General features: G+C 44.6%; 1 protein-coding gene across 1 annotated transcript in view; it reads right to left on the bottom strand.

Annotated features, from left to right (window-relative positions):
- SMPX (small muscle protein X-linked) overlaps positions 1–13,073 on the bottom strand; it is a 308,624-nt gene that overhangs the window by 251,766 nt on the left and 43,785 nt on the right. Inside the window, exon 2 of the mRNA XM_085622477.1 lies at positions 6,265–6,325. Coding sequence (XP_085478603.1) covers positions 6,265–6,303 — 39 coding nt within the window. The 5' untranslated portion in view covers positions 6,304–6,325. The remainder of the gene's footprint in view (positions 1–6,264; positions 6,326–13,073) is intronic.

Below are 13,073 nucleotides of genomic sequence, written 5' to 3'. Positions count from 1 at the left end.
AACGATGCTGTGTTGCGTGTGCAGCATACAGCATGAGGCCTTCAAGAGGATTGCCTTGTTATCGTGCACACCCGGAATCCAAGTGAGTCTTAACGATGCTGTGTTGCGTGTGCTTTGTTCAGCGTGAGACCTTCGTGAGGATTGCCTTGTTATCGTACATCCAGAGTCAAAGTGAGTCTCATCGACGCTGTGTTGAGTGTGCTTTGTGCAGCATGAGACCTTTGTGAGGACTGCCTTGTTAACGTGCACCCGGAGTTAAAGTGAGTCTCAGCGACGCTATGCATGTGTTCTTCGTGCAGCCTGAGACCTTCGTGTGGAGGGCCCGGTGATCGTGAACCCGAAGCTCAAGGAACTCTCAGCGATGCTGTGTGCGTGTGCCCTGTGGCAGTCTGAGATCTTCGTAGCAGTAGCGGCCCGGACCGGCAGCCCCGGAGGAGCTGAGCCGCCGGCCCGATCCCGCCGTTGCCATTTCACAAAGATTGCATCGGAGGCCCAAGTCGTTGGACGAGGAGAGGAGAGTGGGTTCGTGCCCCCAGGTAACGTGTGTCGATTACTGGGGCGGGGTGCGGGCTCGGAGGGAGACGCTCTCGGCCTCTCTCTCATTCCAGCAGCGCGAGCCTCTGCTTCCGCTCGTATCGCGGCCCGTATTGCCAAGGGAGTGGCAGTTCTGGGACCAGAGTGAGGAGCTGCACTTTTTGTTACACCATACCCGTGTTGGGGGCAACTGTTGATGGAGGCTGACTACGAGTCAGAAGGAGTGGCGGAGAGACCCCCTAAGGCACCGTGATCGGTGCCAGAGTGTACTAGCCATCGTCTTATTTCTGCATAACGGAGTACCTGATGGTCGTATTACACATTGCATTATTTCTGCATAACAGAGTACCTGATTAGTGTATTGCGCATTGCATTATGTCTGCAAAACGAACTCCCTGATTAGTGTATGATGCATTGCATTATTTTACATTGCAAAGTGCCCAATTGTTGTGTTACGCATTGCATTATTTTTACATCGCAAAGTGCCTGATTGTTGCATTAAGAACGGCATAATATGGTATTAGGATTACATTGGAATGTTTAGAAGTGCTCATTAATATCGCCAGAACTTAAAAGGGCTGGCTCGCCTAACAACCAGCCAGGAGAAATATTACCCATACTCATATGTTGGATTTATATTGTGTGGTCTGATCGTATATCTTTTAATATAAAATGTATACTTGTTTTTATAAAATTTGCGTGGAGTCTATTTGTGGTGTCATCATTGGCTTGCTGTGAGCGTGGTTGCAAATACTTTATACATTTGCCTTGAAAATAAGCCTGACTGCTCGTGCCAAGCCACCAAGGGGGTGAGCGGGGCTATCTCAGAAGGTGACCTTCCTTTCCCAGTTGTTGAAATGCGGGTCCCTATTTGGCCTAAGTTACCTACCTCAGCAAACCAGGGAGGATGTATGACGTTACAACGCATGCTGTTACAACGAAAGTTTTACAACGCGAGTGCATTTACAACGCATGCCATTACAACGCAAGTCTTTACATCGACTTGCACTAGATGGCGTGCTAACATTAGAAAAGTGTAATTTACTATTCCAACTCCAGTCCACTTAACAGTAGGGAAGGTGTTGGGATAGTAAACTACACTATTTGTAATGTTAGCACGCCATCTAGTGCAAGTCGATGTAAAGACTTGCGTTGTAATGGCATGCGTTGTAAATCCACTCGCGTTGTAACAGTTTCGTTGTAATGGTAGTGCGTTGTAAAAGTTGCGTTGTAAAGGTTGTTCCCCAACCAGGGATCCCGGGTCTAACAGGAAGAGATAGAGATTTGGAGTTTGGGGTCCCTGAACTCACAATTTAAAAATACATATTTTAGTGAAGTTGGTTTTCAAATTGCGGGTTTGAAAATGCCACTTTTAGAGAGTGGGAATGTTCCTGCTTTACCATTCTGTGTCTCTGCCTGCCTGTGTAATCCACGTCTGAGGGAGGGTGACAGTTGTGCATTTGTGCATTCACTCTATACAGTCACACAAAGGGAGCTGAGGTGTGCACTACATACATTGATGGCCCATCACTAGGCTGATGGGTCTTCCCGTGCTAGAGTGGTGGGAGGAGTTGTCAGTGACACCTGAATAGGGCTTTGCCTGTCCTCACACAGAGCTGTCTCCAACCCCCTGTAGTGTGTCTGGAGCCATGTTGGGGAAGGCAGGGTTGTGTGCACTACAGAGACTTTCCTCTGAAGTTTGTCTACTTCAATAGCAGAAACTAGTGTAAGTACTTGAGCTGTAACTACATAACTTCAGAACACTTCTGGACTAAGAGGACTTTCTCCCTTGGAAGAAGAGCTGGATGCTGTAGGAGGAGACTGACACTCCGCCTATTGCTTTGCATGCTGGCTGCTGCTTGCTTCTGTCTTGGAAGTGAAAGGACTAGACTTTACTTTCTACATCCTGATTTCCAAGGTTCTCTGAGGGGTTGTGTGCACTTGCCTCCTGTTAAGAAGTCTCTGGGCCATCACAGACTTTATCTGCAGCCCCTGAACTCCTCTACTGGGACTCTGACCTGCAATGTGGTGCCAATTCCAGTTCTTGGCCATTGGATGAGGTTTTGCTGCAAAGAACCAAGAAAATCCATGCATCAACTTGCAACGCCTGTTTTCCCAATGCAGCACTGCTGGGCAGTTGAAAAACCAAAGCATAAACGATGTGCGGCCATAGAATCGATGCAGTGCCTTACGAGCAGCTGAAAGATCAATGCAACTCGAGTCTGGAGCACCACACACTCTTTCTCCGGTGCAGGCCCAGCTGTGGGGCTGAGGAAATTAATGCATCACCTGCGGCTGGGAAAGCAACACAGCACCTGTTCTGCTGTCGCCGTATCGACCCAACGCATTTGGATTTTTGATGCATCGTCCCTGTATGACAAATTCTTCATTTACGTGGCACAGCAGAAAGGAACCGAGGCCGGGTGTTCGGAGATCGACACATCACCTCCCTTCATAGTACGGAACCGACACATCCCCTCCTTTGCGCTGCAGTAAGGAACTGATGCATCACATTCCCTGGCAGTAAGGAACCGACGCATCACCTCCCCTAGGAGCAAGGAACCAATGCACCGCTTTACTTTTACGCCGCCTCACCTCCCCTGCGCCTGTTTTCGTCTTTGATTTTGGCGCATCCTAGGTACTTTGTGCTTAAAGTGACGCATCCATAATTTCTTAAGGACTGAACTATTTTGAACCTTTTTAAAGTGATATTTTGATTTGTGTATGGTAGATTTCTGTTGTTTTGGTCTTGTTTTATTCAGATTAATATTGGTTATTTTTCTAAACTGTGTAGTGTCTATTTTGTGTGCTTTCACTGTGTTACTGTGTGTGTTTGTACAAATGCTTTACACATTGCCTCTGAGATAAGCCTGACTGCCCGTGCCAAGCTACTAAGTGGGTGAGCAGGGGTTATCTTACCTGTGTGTCTCCCTTACCCTGACTAGAATAAGGGTTCCTACCTTGACAGGGTGCAAACCTCTATCAACTAGAGACCCTCATTTCTAACAAACAATTTTAACATCCTTGAGTATGCTTTAAATCTTGGCCTATCCCCTTAAAAGTCTATTTTCTTTTTTGTGAATTGAAACCAACTTGGTGCTTTTTTTTTTAGCTCTCACCCGAGAAATCTCATGTGCTATTGCTTGCAAGAAATTTTGTTAGCTTATAGTGGGTTTAGAGCCCTCCCATCGCTTAACATTGGCTGGCTTCATTGTCACTAATTTGTTTGCTTCACTTTGGTCAGCACATGGCGACTTCACTTCCTTTTTGAGTGTTTGTCCCTCCCCTGGAGGATGGCCCAAGCACTTGTGTCTTTCCATTGCTCACGCTTTTGAAGATACTTTTTAGGTCTCGCCTAGACAGTGCATGTGCTGTGCTCGGAGACGTGTTGTTTACAGTTCAGTAGGCTTACAACCTGTCCACAGCATACCATTAGTTGTTTTTGCTGTCATTCTCATTTGCAATCTTTCCTTTGCTTATCTCCTGAAGGCTTCACTTCCTTTCCTGTGTTAGCACCTCCCTGGAGCATCGACCAAGTACATGTGTTCTTTCTCACATTTGTTCTTCCTCAACTTTTTTTAATGTACTTTTTTCCTAATTTTATAAGTGTTTCAGGTGTATTCCTGGATGTGCAATGAGCTGTCCTACTTTTAACACAAGCATACTACTTCTTATTTATGTTAATTTCTCCCTATCTGCCATCTCTGTTGCTGCTTTATTTACTTACGCCCACAACTGCACTACTCTGCGCCACTATACTCTATGCTACTCCACTCTGTGCCGCTCCACTCCACTCTCAGCCAGTCTACACCACTCTACTCTATGCCACGGTACTCTAAATCACCCCAACTCTACTGCACACCACTTCAATCTACTCTATGCCACTCCACTCTACTCTACTTTATGCCACTCTACGCCACTCCACTCTACTCTACACCACTCTATTCTATACAACTCCACTCTAAGCCACTCCATTACATTCCATGCCACTCTAATCTATAGCACTCCACACCACTCTACTCTATGCCACTTTTCTCTACACTGCTCGCAATCTACTCAATGCCACTCTACTCAACGCGCCTCTACTCCACACACCACTCACCTCCACTGCACTCTACTCCATTGTATACCACTCCACTCTATGCCATTCGATGGTATGCCACTCTACTCTACACCACTCCACTCTGCTCTATGCCACTCCACTCCATACATTGCCACTCTACAGCTCTATATGCCACTCTACTCTATGTCACTCCATGCCACTCCAATCTATTTTGTGTCACTCTACTCTACACCACTCCACTCTACATCACTCTACTCAAAGCCACTCTATGCCACTCTACCACACGCCATTTCACTCTACACAACTCCACTCTATGCCAGTGCACTCTATGCCACTCCACTCTATTCTAGGCTAGTCAACTCTACCCTATGCAACTCTACCCTACGCCACTCCACTCTATTCTTCACCACTCCGCTCTACTCTATGCTAATTGACGCCACTTCTCTCCAAGGCATTCTACGCCACTGTACTCCACTCTACTCTATGCCGCTCTCCTCTTTGACACTCTACTCTATGGAACTCTTCTTTACACAACACCACTAACTGCTGTCTAACATGGCTAAAAGACATTGGCAAAGTCAATAGCTCTCACATATGCAGGACGTATTGGCGTTGCCAATGCATGTTGCTTTCAGTTGAAGCACTCCATATGCAGGCCGTGTCCCTCATCAGCTTCTTTTCCTCCACTCTGACTCACACTGTCATACCCGTGTGCTTTTGCCCCTACCCGCCGTCAGTGTTGCTGCTTGCCCCCACCCACTGTTCGTGTTGTTGCTTGGCCCCTCTCAAACTCTGTGTTGTTGCTTGCCCCCTCCCGCCCTCCATGTTGTTGCTTGCCCCCACCCCTTATCCATCTTTTTGCTTGCCCATCCGACTGTCCATTTTGTTGCTGGCCCCCCTGCCATATTGCCCCACACTCCATAACAAAAAAAGCACTATGGCTGGCCATGTGAGTTCAGGGCATGCAGTGTGCCTGTGTTACTACATGGAGAGAACTGTCGATATTGGTGCATGGTGAAACATGTGCTTGTGAGTACAGGGTGAAAGATGTATGAATGCAAGCAGAGTTTGCAGCCCATGGTTTGCTTGTGCGTGAGTAGTGTGCTCAATTAAGAGCAGGGTGATTGGTGTAACTTTGTCAGGGCAAGGTGTAGACCTACTGGTATTGCAAGTGCTTGCTTTTAGTGGGTGGATCACATTTGTGTGTTTCTGTTTGTGCGCAGTTTTACCAGTTGATAAATTCCAGACAGATGCAGAATAAGCCATCAATAGATATAAAAACAAAACTATCGGGTTAAAAAGATGATCTATTTAGCTTACATCTGGAATTTAGAAAATAATTCATCTTATATTTTCTAAATACGTAAGTACTAAACGTTTTTGTAAAAGTAAATGAAAACTATGATAAATACAGTCTTACAAAAAATAAGAAAATACAAATAATAAAATGCTAGCACCAGCAGGACAATAAGAGAAGCCCAAGAGTGGCACATATTACATCGTAGCATAAGTGAGTGTATGCTTGTCTTAACATAGCATATGAACAAAGCCTTGCCGCGTACCTGTCCCTCAATTTGAGTGTCTGGCAGGAACTAATGTAGTTTGCACCCACTATATGACTTCGTAAAACACTACAGATAGACTCAATCTTAATTAAAAACACTCACCTGAATCGATCTGACATTCGAAGCCTGCTGTTTTGACATCTTGGCAGGGAGATTCTTGCACCTGCAAGCAAAGAAAATACTGTAACCGACTACATTGATAACTTGCTGTTTGGCCTAGACTTCCGCTCAAGCACCATTCATTCCTTGAGCTGAGATACTCTTTCAAGCTCAGTTTCAGTTGCTTGGATACCTCTTCCCATTCTGCATGAAGGCAGAAACACCTGAGCTTCCCTTTCAATAATGTATATCACAGTGAGAAATCATGCAACAACTCACACACTCCACCGTGGTGCTAGGAGGGGATGAGTAACATGAAACGATCACATTTTATATTTTTCAGTAACATTTAAAATATGTATGTTTGCATGACAGCCTTGGAAATTGAAGAGTTTGTTAATCTGCACAATTGTTTTCAAAGAATCTCTAAGTATGCCTTACGGATTTGAAAAATACAGATATGAAATAATGATACGTGGATTCTACGCCTACAGAATGACACAACCTAATTGTATTTTATCTTAGTCCGGCTACCAATATTTTATGAGTGTCCCGTAGTGTCTCTTCACAGATATTCTGGAAGTAGAGACAGAGAAATCACACAACATTTGCTAACCACTCGTAGTATCACAGGGAGTGATATCACAGGACATTTGACCCGACAAAAGAACAATGTATAATTTTTTAAGCAATCTTGAAAAATAAACTGTGGCTTCAGCACGTTAATAATGTTGATAACAGAGACCATTAGCTTCTGAAGGAAGCGAAAGTCAAAGGCACAAGTAGCATGAATAAATACCGACGGCTTGCCTTACAGGGATTAACACGGAAGCATGCCCACTGCTGTGTTCTACAACTTCATTTCTACAATCACACTTATATAATGTTTATATGTATATATTTTGTAATTCAATAGTGAAGCAATTGTAGATAAATAGTTATGATAAAAGATTTACTTATTTATGCAGTCACTTATATGCATGTTAAAAACACAGAATAATGTAACTATCAGTAATATCTACATTTGTTTCGCAGAACTATTGAATATCTATAAATATATATATATATTTTAAAACATAATTATTCTACACGTTCATTCAAAGCAATACACATATATAGGTACATATCTATAGTACTAATGAATGCTTACAAAAAAGAGCCGCCAGCATCCTTGCCACAGGGAGGCAGATTAAATAAACTTCTCAAGAGAGGTCATCTATACTGAGGTGCTATTACATTATTGAAGGGTGTGTTATTTTGCTGTATTTCAATTTTAGTGTCCAATGTACCCAAAATACAAACGCTGACTTCTGTGCCACAAAACAGCATTAACCATCCAAAAAAATAGCACTACTTACATTATTGTTCTAAAAAGCACCTTGGTACTTAGTACCACCACCACGGCACTTAAAATTATCCGGACTATCATTTCTTCAATGCTATAGTGCATTACAGGGTGCCTATCCTTTCAGTAGTGTGTAGTTTTACAAAGATTGATTATGTAGTAGCAAAACACCCGCTCTGAGGGGCTTATTTACAAGCTCCTTGCGCCGCCGGTATGTCACTTTTTCCCATATTAAAAGTGACGCACAGACGGCGCAAGGGGCTTGTAAATAAGCCCCTGTGAGTATAAGGACACTGCCGATTTGAGAATGTTAGAAACTTATTCACAAGTCCATTGCGCCTCCGGTGCGCCACTTTTTATGACACACCTGTGGCGCAATGGGCTTGCCCATATTTACATGGACAGGAAAAGTCGCCCTGTGAGACTTTTCATGGCCTTGTTAATATGGACCCCTTTCACGTATTACTGTGAGTGAAAGGGGCGTTCCATGGGTGTTACTGTGGGCGTTCCCACACAACATTCATGGAACTGATGCATTCCCAGATTTACAACATTTTGTAAAACTGGGAATGCGTCAGAATCTTGCGCCTCCCTAGGGGAGGTGTAGGAATGGTGCAACAAGGAGAAATACTTTTATTTCTCCTAATGTTTTCCTCTTTCTATGTGTGCTGCATTCTGCAGCATGCATAGAAAGAGGAAAATGCCATTAAGTATTGTTTTTGTGCAGGAAGGTATCCCTTCCTGCACAAAAACAATCACCCATGCAGCTAAGGCACCCTTGCAAAATGACACAAGGGTGCCTGCGATGACGCATGACAGCCAATTGTGCGCCAGCGCAGAGGAAAGCACAGGGATGCATCGTATTGTTGTTAAAACAACGCATCTCTGTGCTTTGAAAATTGACAGCACGGCACAGCTAAATGGCTTGCGGCGCCACGCTGCATCATATTCTTGTAAATGAGTTTCCGTATGTATAAAGCCACTGCCGATTTAAGAATGCAGGGTCTTATTCACAAGCCCATTGCGCCGCCGGTACGTCACTTTTTATGACGCACTAGCAGCGCAATAGTCTTGCCAATATTTACAGGGTCAGGTAAAGTCACCCTGCGTGACTTTTCATTGCCTTGTAATTATGGGCCCCTTTCACGCATTACTCTACGCGAAAGGGGCATTCCATGGATGTTGCTGTGGGTGTTCCCACGCAACATCCATTGAACTGACGCATTCCAGATTTACAACATTTTGTAAAACTGGGAATGAATCAGAATCCTACGCCTCCCCTGGCGCAACAAAGAGAAATACTTTTATTTCTCCTCATTTTCTCCTCTTCCTATGCATGCTGCATTTTGCAGCAAACATAGAAAGAGCAAAATACCATTAATTATGATTTTTGTGCAGGAACAATCATCCTTGCAATGCAGGTACCCTTGCAAAATGAAGCAAGGGTGCTGGCGCATGGCAGCCAATTGTGCGCCAGCACAGGGGGAAGCACAGGGATGCGTTGTATTGTTGTGAATATGACACATCCCTGGGCTTTGAAAATGGCATAGCTCAGCGCAGCTAAATAACTTGAGGCGCCGCGCTGCATCATTTTCTTGTAGGTGGGGCCCCCAGTTTCTAAACCCCACTTATGGTGCGCTTTTGTGTTTTTTTATATGTCACTCTAATTGAAAGGTCCCAGCCTCCAAATCCTCCTACTACTGAGCAGTAAGATACTAGAAAATTTTGGATTGTGAAACTTTTCACGTTTTTGTCGTAGTGGCAGAAACTACAGTATTGGTTTAACACGAAAAATAGGCCTATGGTACAAGAAGAGTTTTTCATTTGTTGATCATTAGTGTAACAATGGCCCAATGATTTGTGCAAATCAATGAGGTTCTATCAAGAAGGTTGTAGCACTTCTGGCATCAGCCAAATGAAGCATTGCATTGCCTGGGTGTGGTCACCCCTGTGAAATGGCTTTCCTACCTGTACATAAACACTTCCTCAAAATGGGCACCTGGGTCTCAGGTAGGGGGGGTGTTGGGTCTAGATGAACTGTCAAAAGGAACTGGACCATCAATAAAGAAAACAATGAGAGTTCAGCCTAGTTCCAAAATGGCCACCAGTTTGGTTGTGCACTGTGGTGATTTAGGGCCGCAATAATGCATTACACGCTGTCCGGATTGGAAAGATTTTTAGAGAATGCATGGGTAAGAGGTTATTCACCGTTTCTGGATGTCATCACATGCCCATGAGCGTGGTCTGTTGAGAGCGAGCCTGTGAAGGTGTGTTTGAGAATTACAAGAACAAAGACATTTGCAGTAAGGACCGAGGAAGGCTCCCTAAACATGGTCACCCCAGACAGTAATTCCAGAACATGTGCTCCGTAGCAAGGCCGGCGCTAGGCATGGGCGGTATGGGCAGCTGCCCAGGGCCTCCCTTTCCACCCACCAGCATGGGACCCCGCACCAGTGCAACACACCACCAAACGTCTTGTGCCACTGCTGATCCCATTGAAGAAAGGTGTCTGTATGCAATTGGGCTTACAGAAGGGGTCCCCTCCCTGGGCCTCTCAGGGATGGTGTGGGGAGGCCTAGGGGAGGGGGGACACTCCATCTTGTGCCATTTGCAAGGATAAGCATTTTGCAAGTGTGTTCTGCAATTAGGCCTCCTGCCTGGCTGCCCATTGAGAGACACTGGGGGCACCCATTGTCAGGACTTTACAGTCTACACTGGTTTAACTCTCAGCCCCCAAGCTATTCTCACACCTTCAGCCCGATATGAGCTGTGAAAGAGGTGCTTGTAGGTGGCAGCGAAGGGAGCTGCAGCCCAGGAAGAGTCTGCACAAAGCAGCTTGCGGAGCCCTGAAGATGTCATTTCTGTAAATTAAAGGGGCCTCGCACATTCCCCTTCACCCAGGGCCCCAATAGTACTAGAACCGGCCCAAGGTCCAAGAACATGGCTAAGCCGGGTCAAAAATCGAATAAACAATTAATCAAATCAAAAACGAATAAAGACATGATTCACAAAGCCATTGCAAATTTTTCTTGGTGGCAAGGACTTTTATGACTTTTCCAAGTGAATTTGCAATTCATGGGGAATATTGCAAATCCTAGTGAGGGCCGACAGGGACCTCAAGCATGGAATTGCACCGCAAAGTCTTTCCCATAATGCAAACTCATTTGAGACTGTTAACTAGAAAAACTGGTGCAGAATATAGCCAGTGGCCAGTAGCAATCCTGAAAGGTCATTTAAAACCTTTGAAAATGTATGCATCACCTGTGCACTAACCCAAAGCAGATGCAAACATGGTGCAAAGTATAAAAGGCACAACAGCACAATCGCAGCACAATCAGCAACAATGGCTGGAGTCTTTGACCGTGATACACGTGCCTGCACTGCATTGGGGCCCACCTTCACCTCATCGACAGGCCTGTAAAGTACAGCATTTAGAGAAGGGTTTGCAGAGATCTGCACAATGAGCAAATATCTTTGGTGTCATAATTGGCACACACTCATCCTGCTTTCCAATAGCCTACCATCTGGAACACGTCATATACATTGAAATAGGGAGTAGGAGGGTTTACCTAATGCGCAGGTAGTGTGTGACTCCAATTACAATGAGGCATAGTGCTTCAGCATCTGGAAAATGATGAGCTGTGGGACAACTGTCGGCTTGGGAAGGACACACATGCACGTGATCATGCATTTGCCAATACTCAGTGTCCCCAAAGATCCTAATTTAACCCTACAACAGTCAGGGAGCACAGACCTGACAGTGCAAATCGAGGACAACTTGGGTTATGGAGCATAACTTCAGCATCCTACCTTCAAAATCCAGATACCTCCACAATTCTGGACAGAGCAACAGTACACTCATAACATGTACTGAAAAGTCATAGCCACAAATGCTGTTGCAATGTCAATCACCTAGTGGTTGAGGATGAGGGTGGCATGGGAGAAGATTATAATGGATAGCCAGCTGATTGGAAGAATGCTGAAGAAACTATAAAAAGATACACCAGGAGGAACAACGTGGTTAAAAATATTCCAAAGTTAGTGGACATATATCCTCATGAGATACCTAATGTATGTGTATCAACGCAGCAATATTTTTTAACAGATGCAGCAACTAAAACGTGTGTCTATCTAAACAAGTACTCAACGATGAGGGGTCCGAAAGAACAAATTAAAAGAAATAGAAGACGCAACAATGAACGTTTGGAAATGAGAAGCCAAGTGCCATCAGGTCCACCGCTAGGACAGATTATTTGCCTGTTATCTGTGCGAGGGATGTCCCAGTTGAGGACTCATTGACCCTTGCAGTTGGGCGTGCGAGGAGGGGGAAATGGATGCTCCCAATGTTGGAGCCCTTACCCTTGCTGTGTGGTTACAATCAAACATCTTCCACCAAAGACTGAAGTGAACTCCAATAAAAACCTGTTGACACCTGCAGCAGCCCCCTATGCACCAAACCATATCTGAATGAAACCTGACAGCAAACCTGTTGGGGATTTAGGGACCGTGGACAACTCAGTATCCTGACTGTCTTGTCTCTTATAATGGAGCAACAAAGGTTCCTGGACAGCCACCCAAGTATTGCCCTCCTTGATGGCAACATTATTCAGTCGGGTACATTAGGGTCTCATGCATGTTGGCACGTACCATCAACTGATGGTGCAACATTATACACCTGAGAAGCAGGGAACAGATTTACTATTTTTGTACACTGAGTGTTGGTTTTTCTGATGCGCCCAACTGTACTGACATTGCTATTTCATCTTCTGCCATTGGTAAAAAATGAAGGAATATTGGATCGGTACAGTTGGTTGTTGTTACTGTGGAGTCAATATATGTGATGGTTGGCCTGTGATGTAATGTTATGTGAAGTGATGGTTGGTTCTTGACCTCGATATTGTGACATACAAACAAAAAGAAACATTACAACAGGTAGCAAATGAGAAATCAAAGCAACCATGGACACAACCATTTACAATTTCATAATCGTGTTCTCGGAAGCACTATTAGTATGCTGTTCCATGGCATGACACAAGGGGTCCAGAAATGTCCAGAAATGTCCCAATATATGAATGTGTTGCAAAAAGTCGAAGCGAATGACAAAACCGGAGCTGAGGGGATGTTCAGTTTGAGGTGACTTTTCTTATTGAGGCCATATTTTAGTGCCTTTTACAGAAGTTTCTATGGCGAAAACAGTGATCTGCAACACAATTGCATAAACAATTGCGCCAGGCACAGGCTCTCTTGTAGACACGGTAAATACTGATCAGTTGTTTCATAGCTGTAGCATGTAGGATGTGCATTTCTACCAACAGTCTGAATTTGGTGATTTGTGGCAGGCAATTGGTCTGCCGGGCTTTTTACAACCCCTCTTATGAATTGAGGAACTGTGCTTTTAATCATGTGGTTTTTAAATAAGAGCTTGGGATTGGTTATGTATGAAAAGTAATGTAACTGCATAAATAGG

This window comes from Triturus cristatus, chromosome 8 (assembly GCF_964204655.1).
Source record: "Triturus cristatus chromosome 8, aTriCri1.1, whole genome shotgun sequence".
NCBI lineage: Eukaryota > Metazoa > Chordata > Amphibia > Caudata > Salamandridae > Triturus > Triturus cristatus.
The sequence above is the reverse complement of the archived record's forward strand: the minus strand, read 5'-3'. Positions and strand labels throughout refer to the sequence as shown.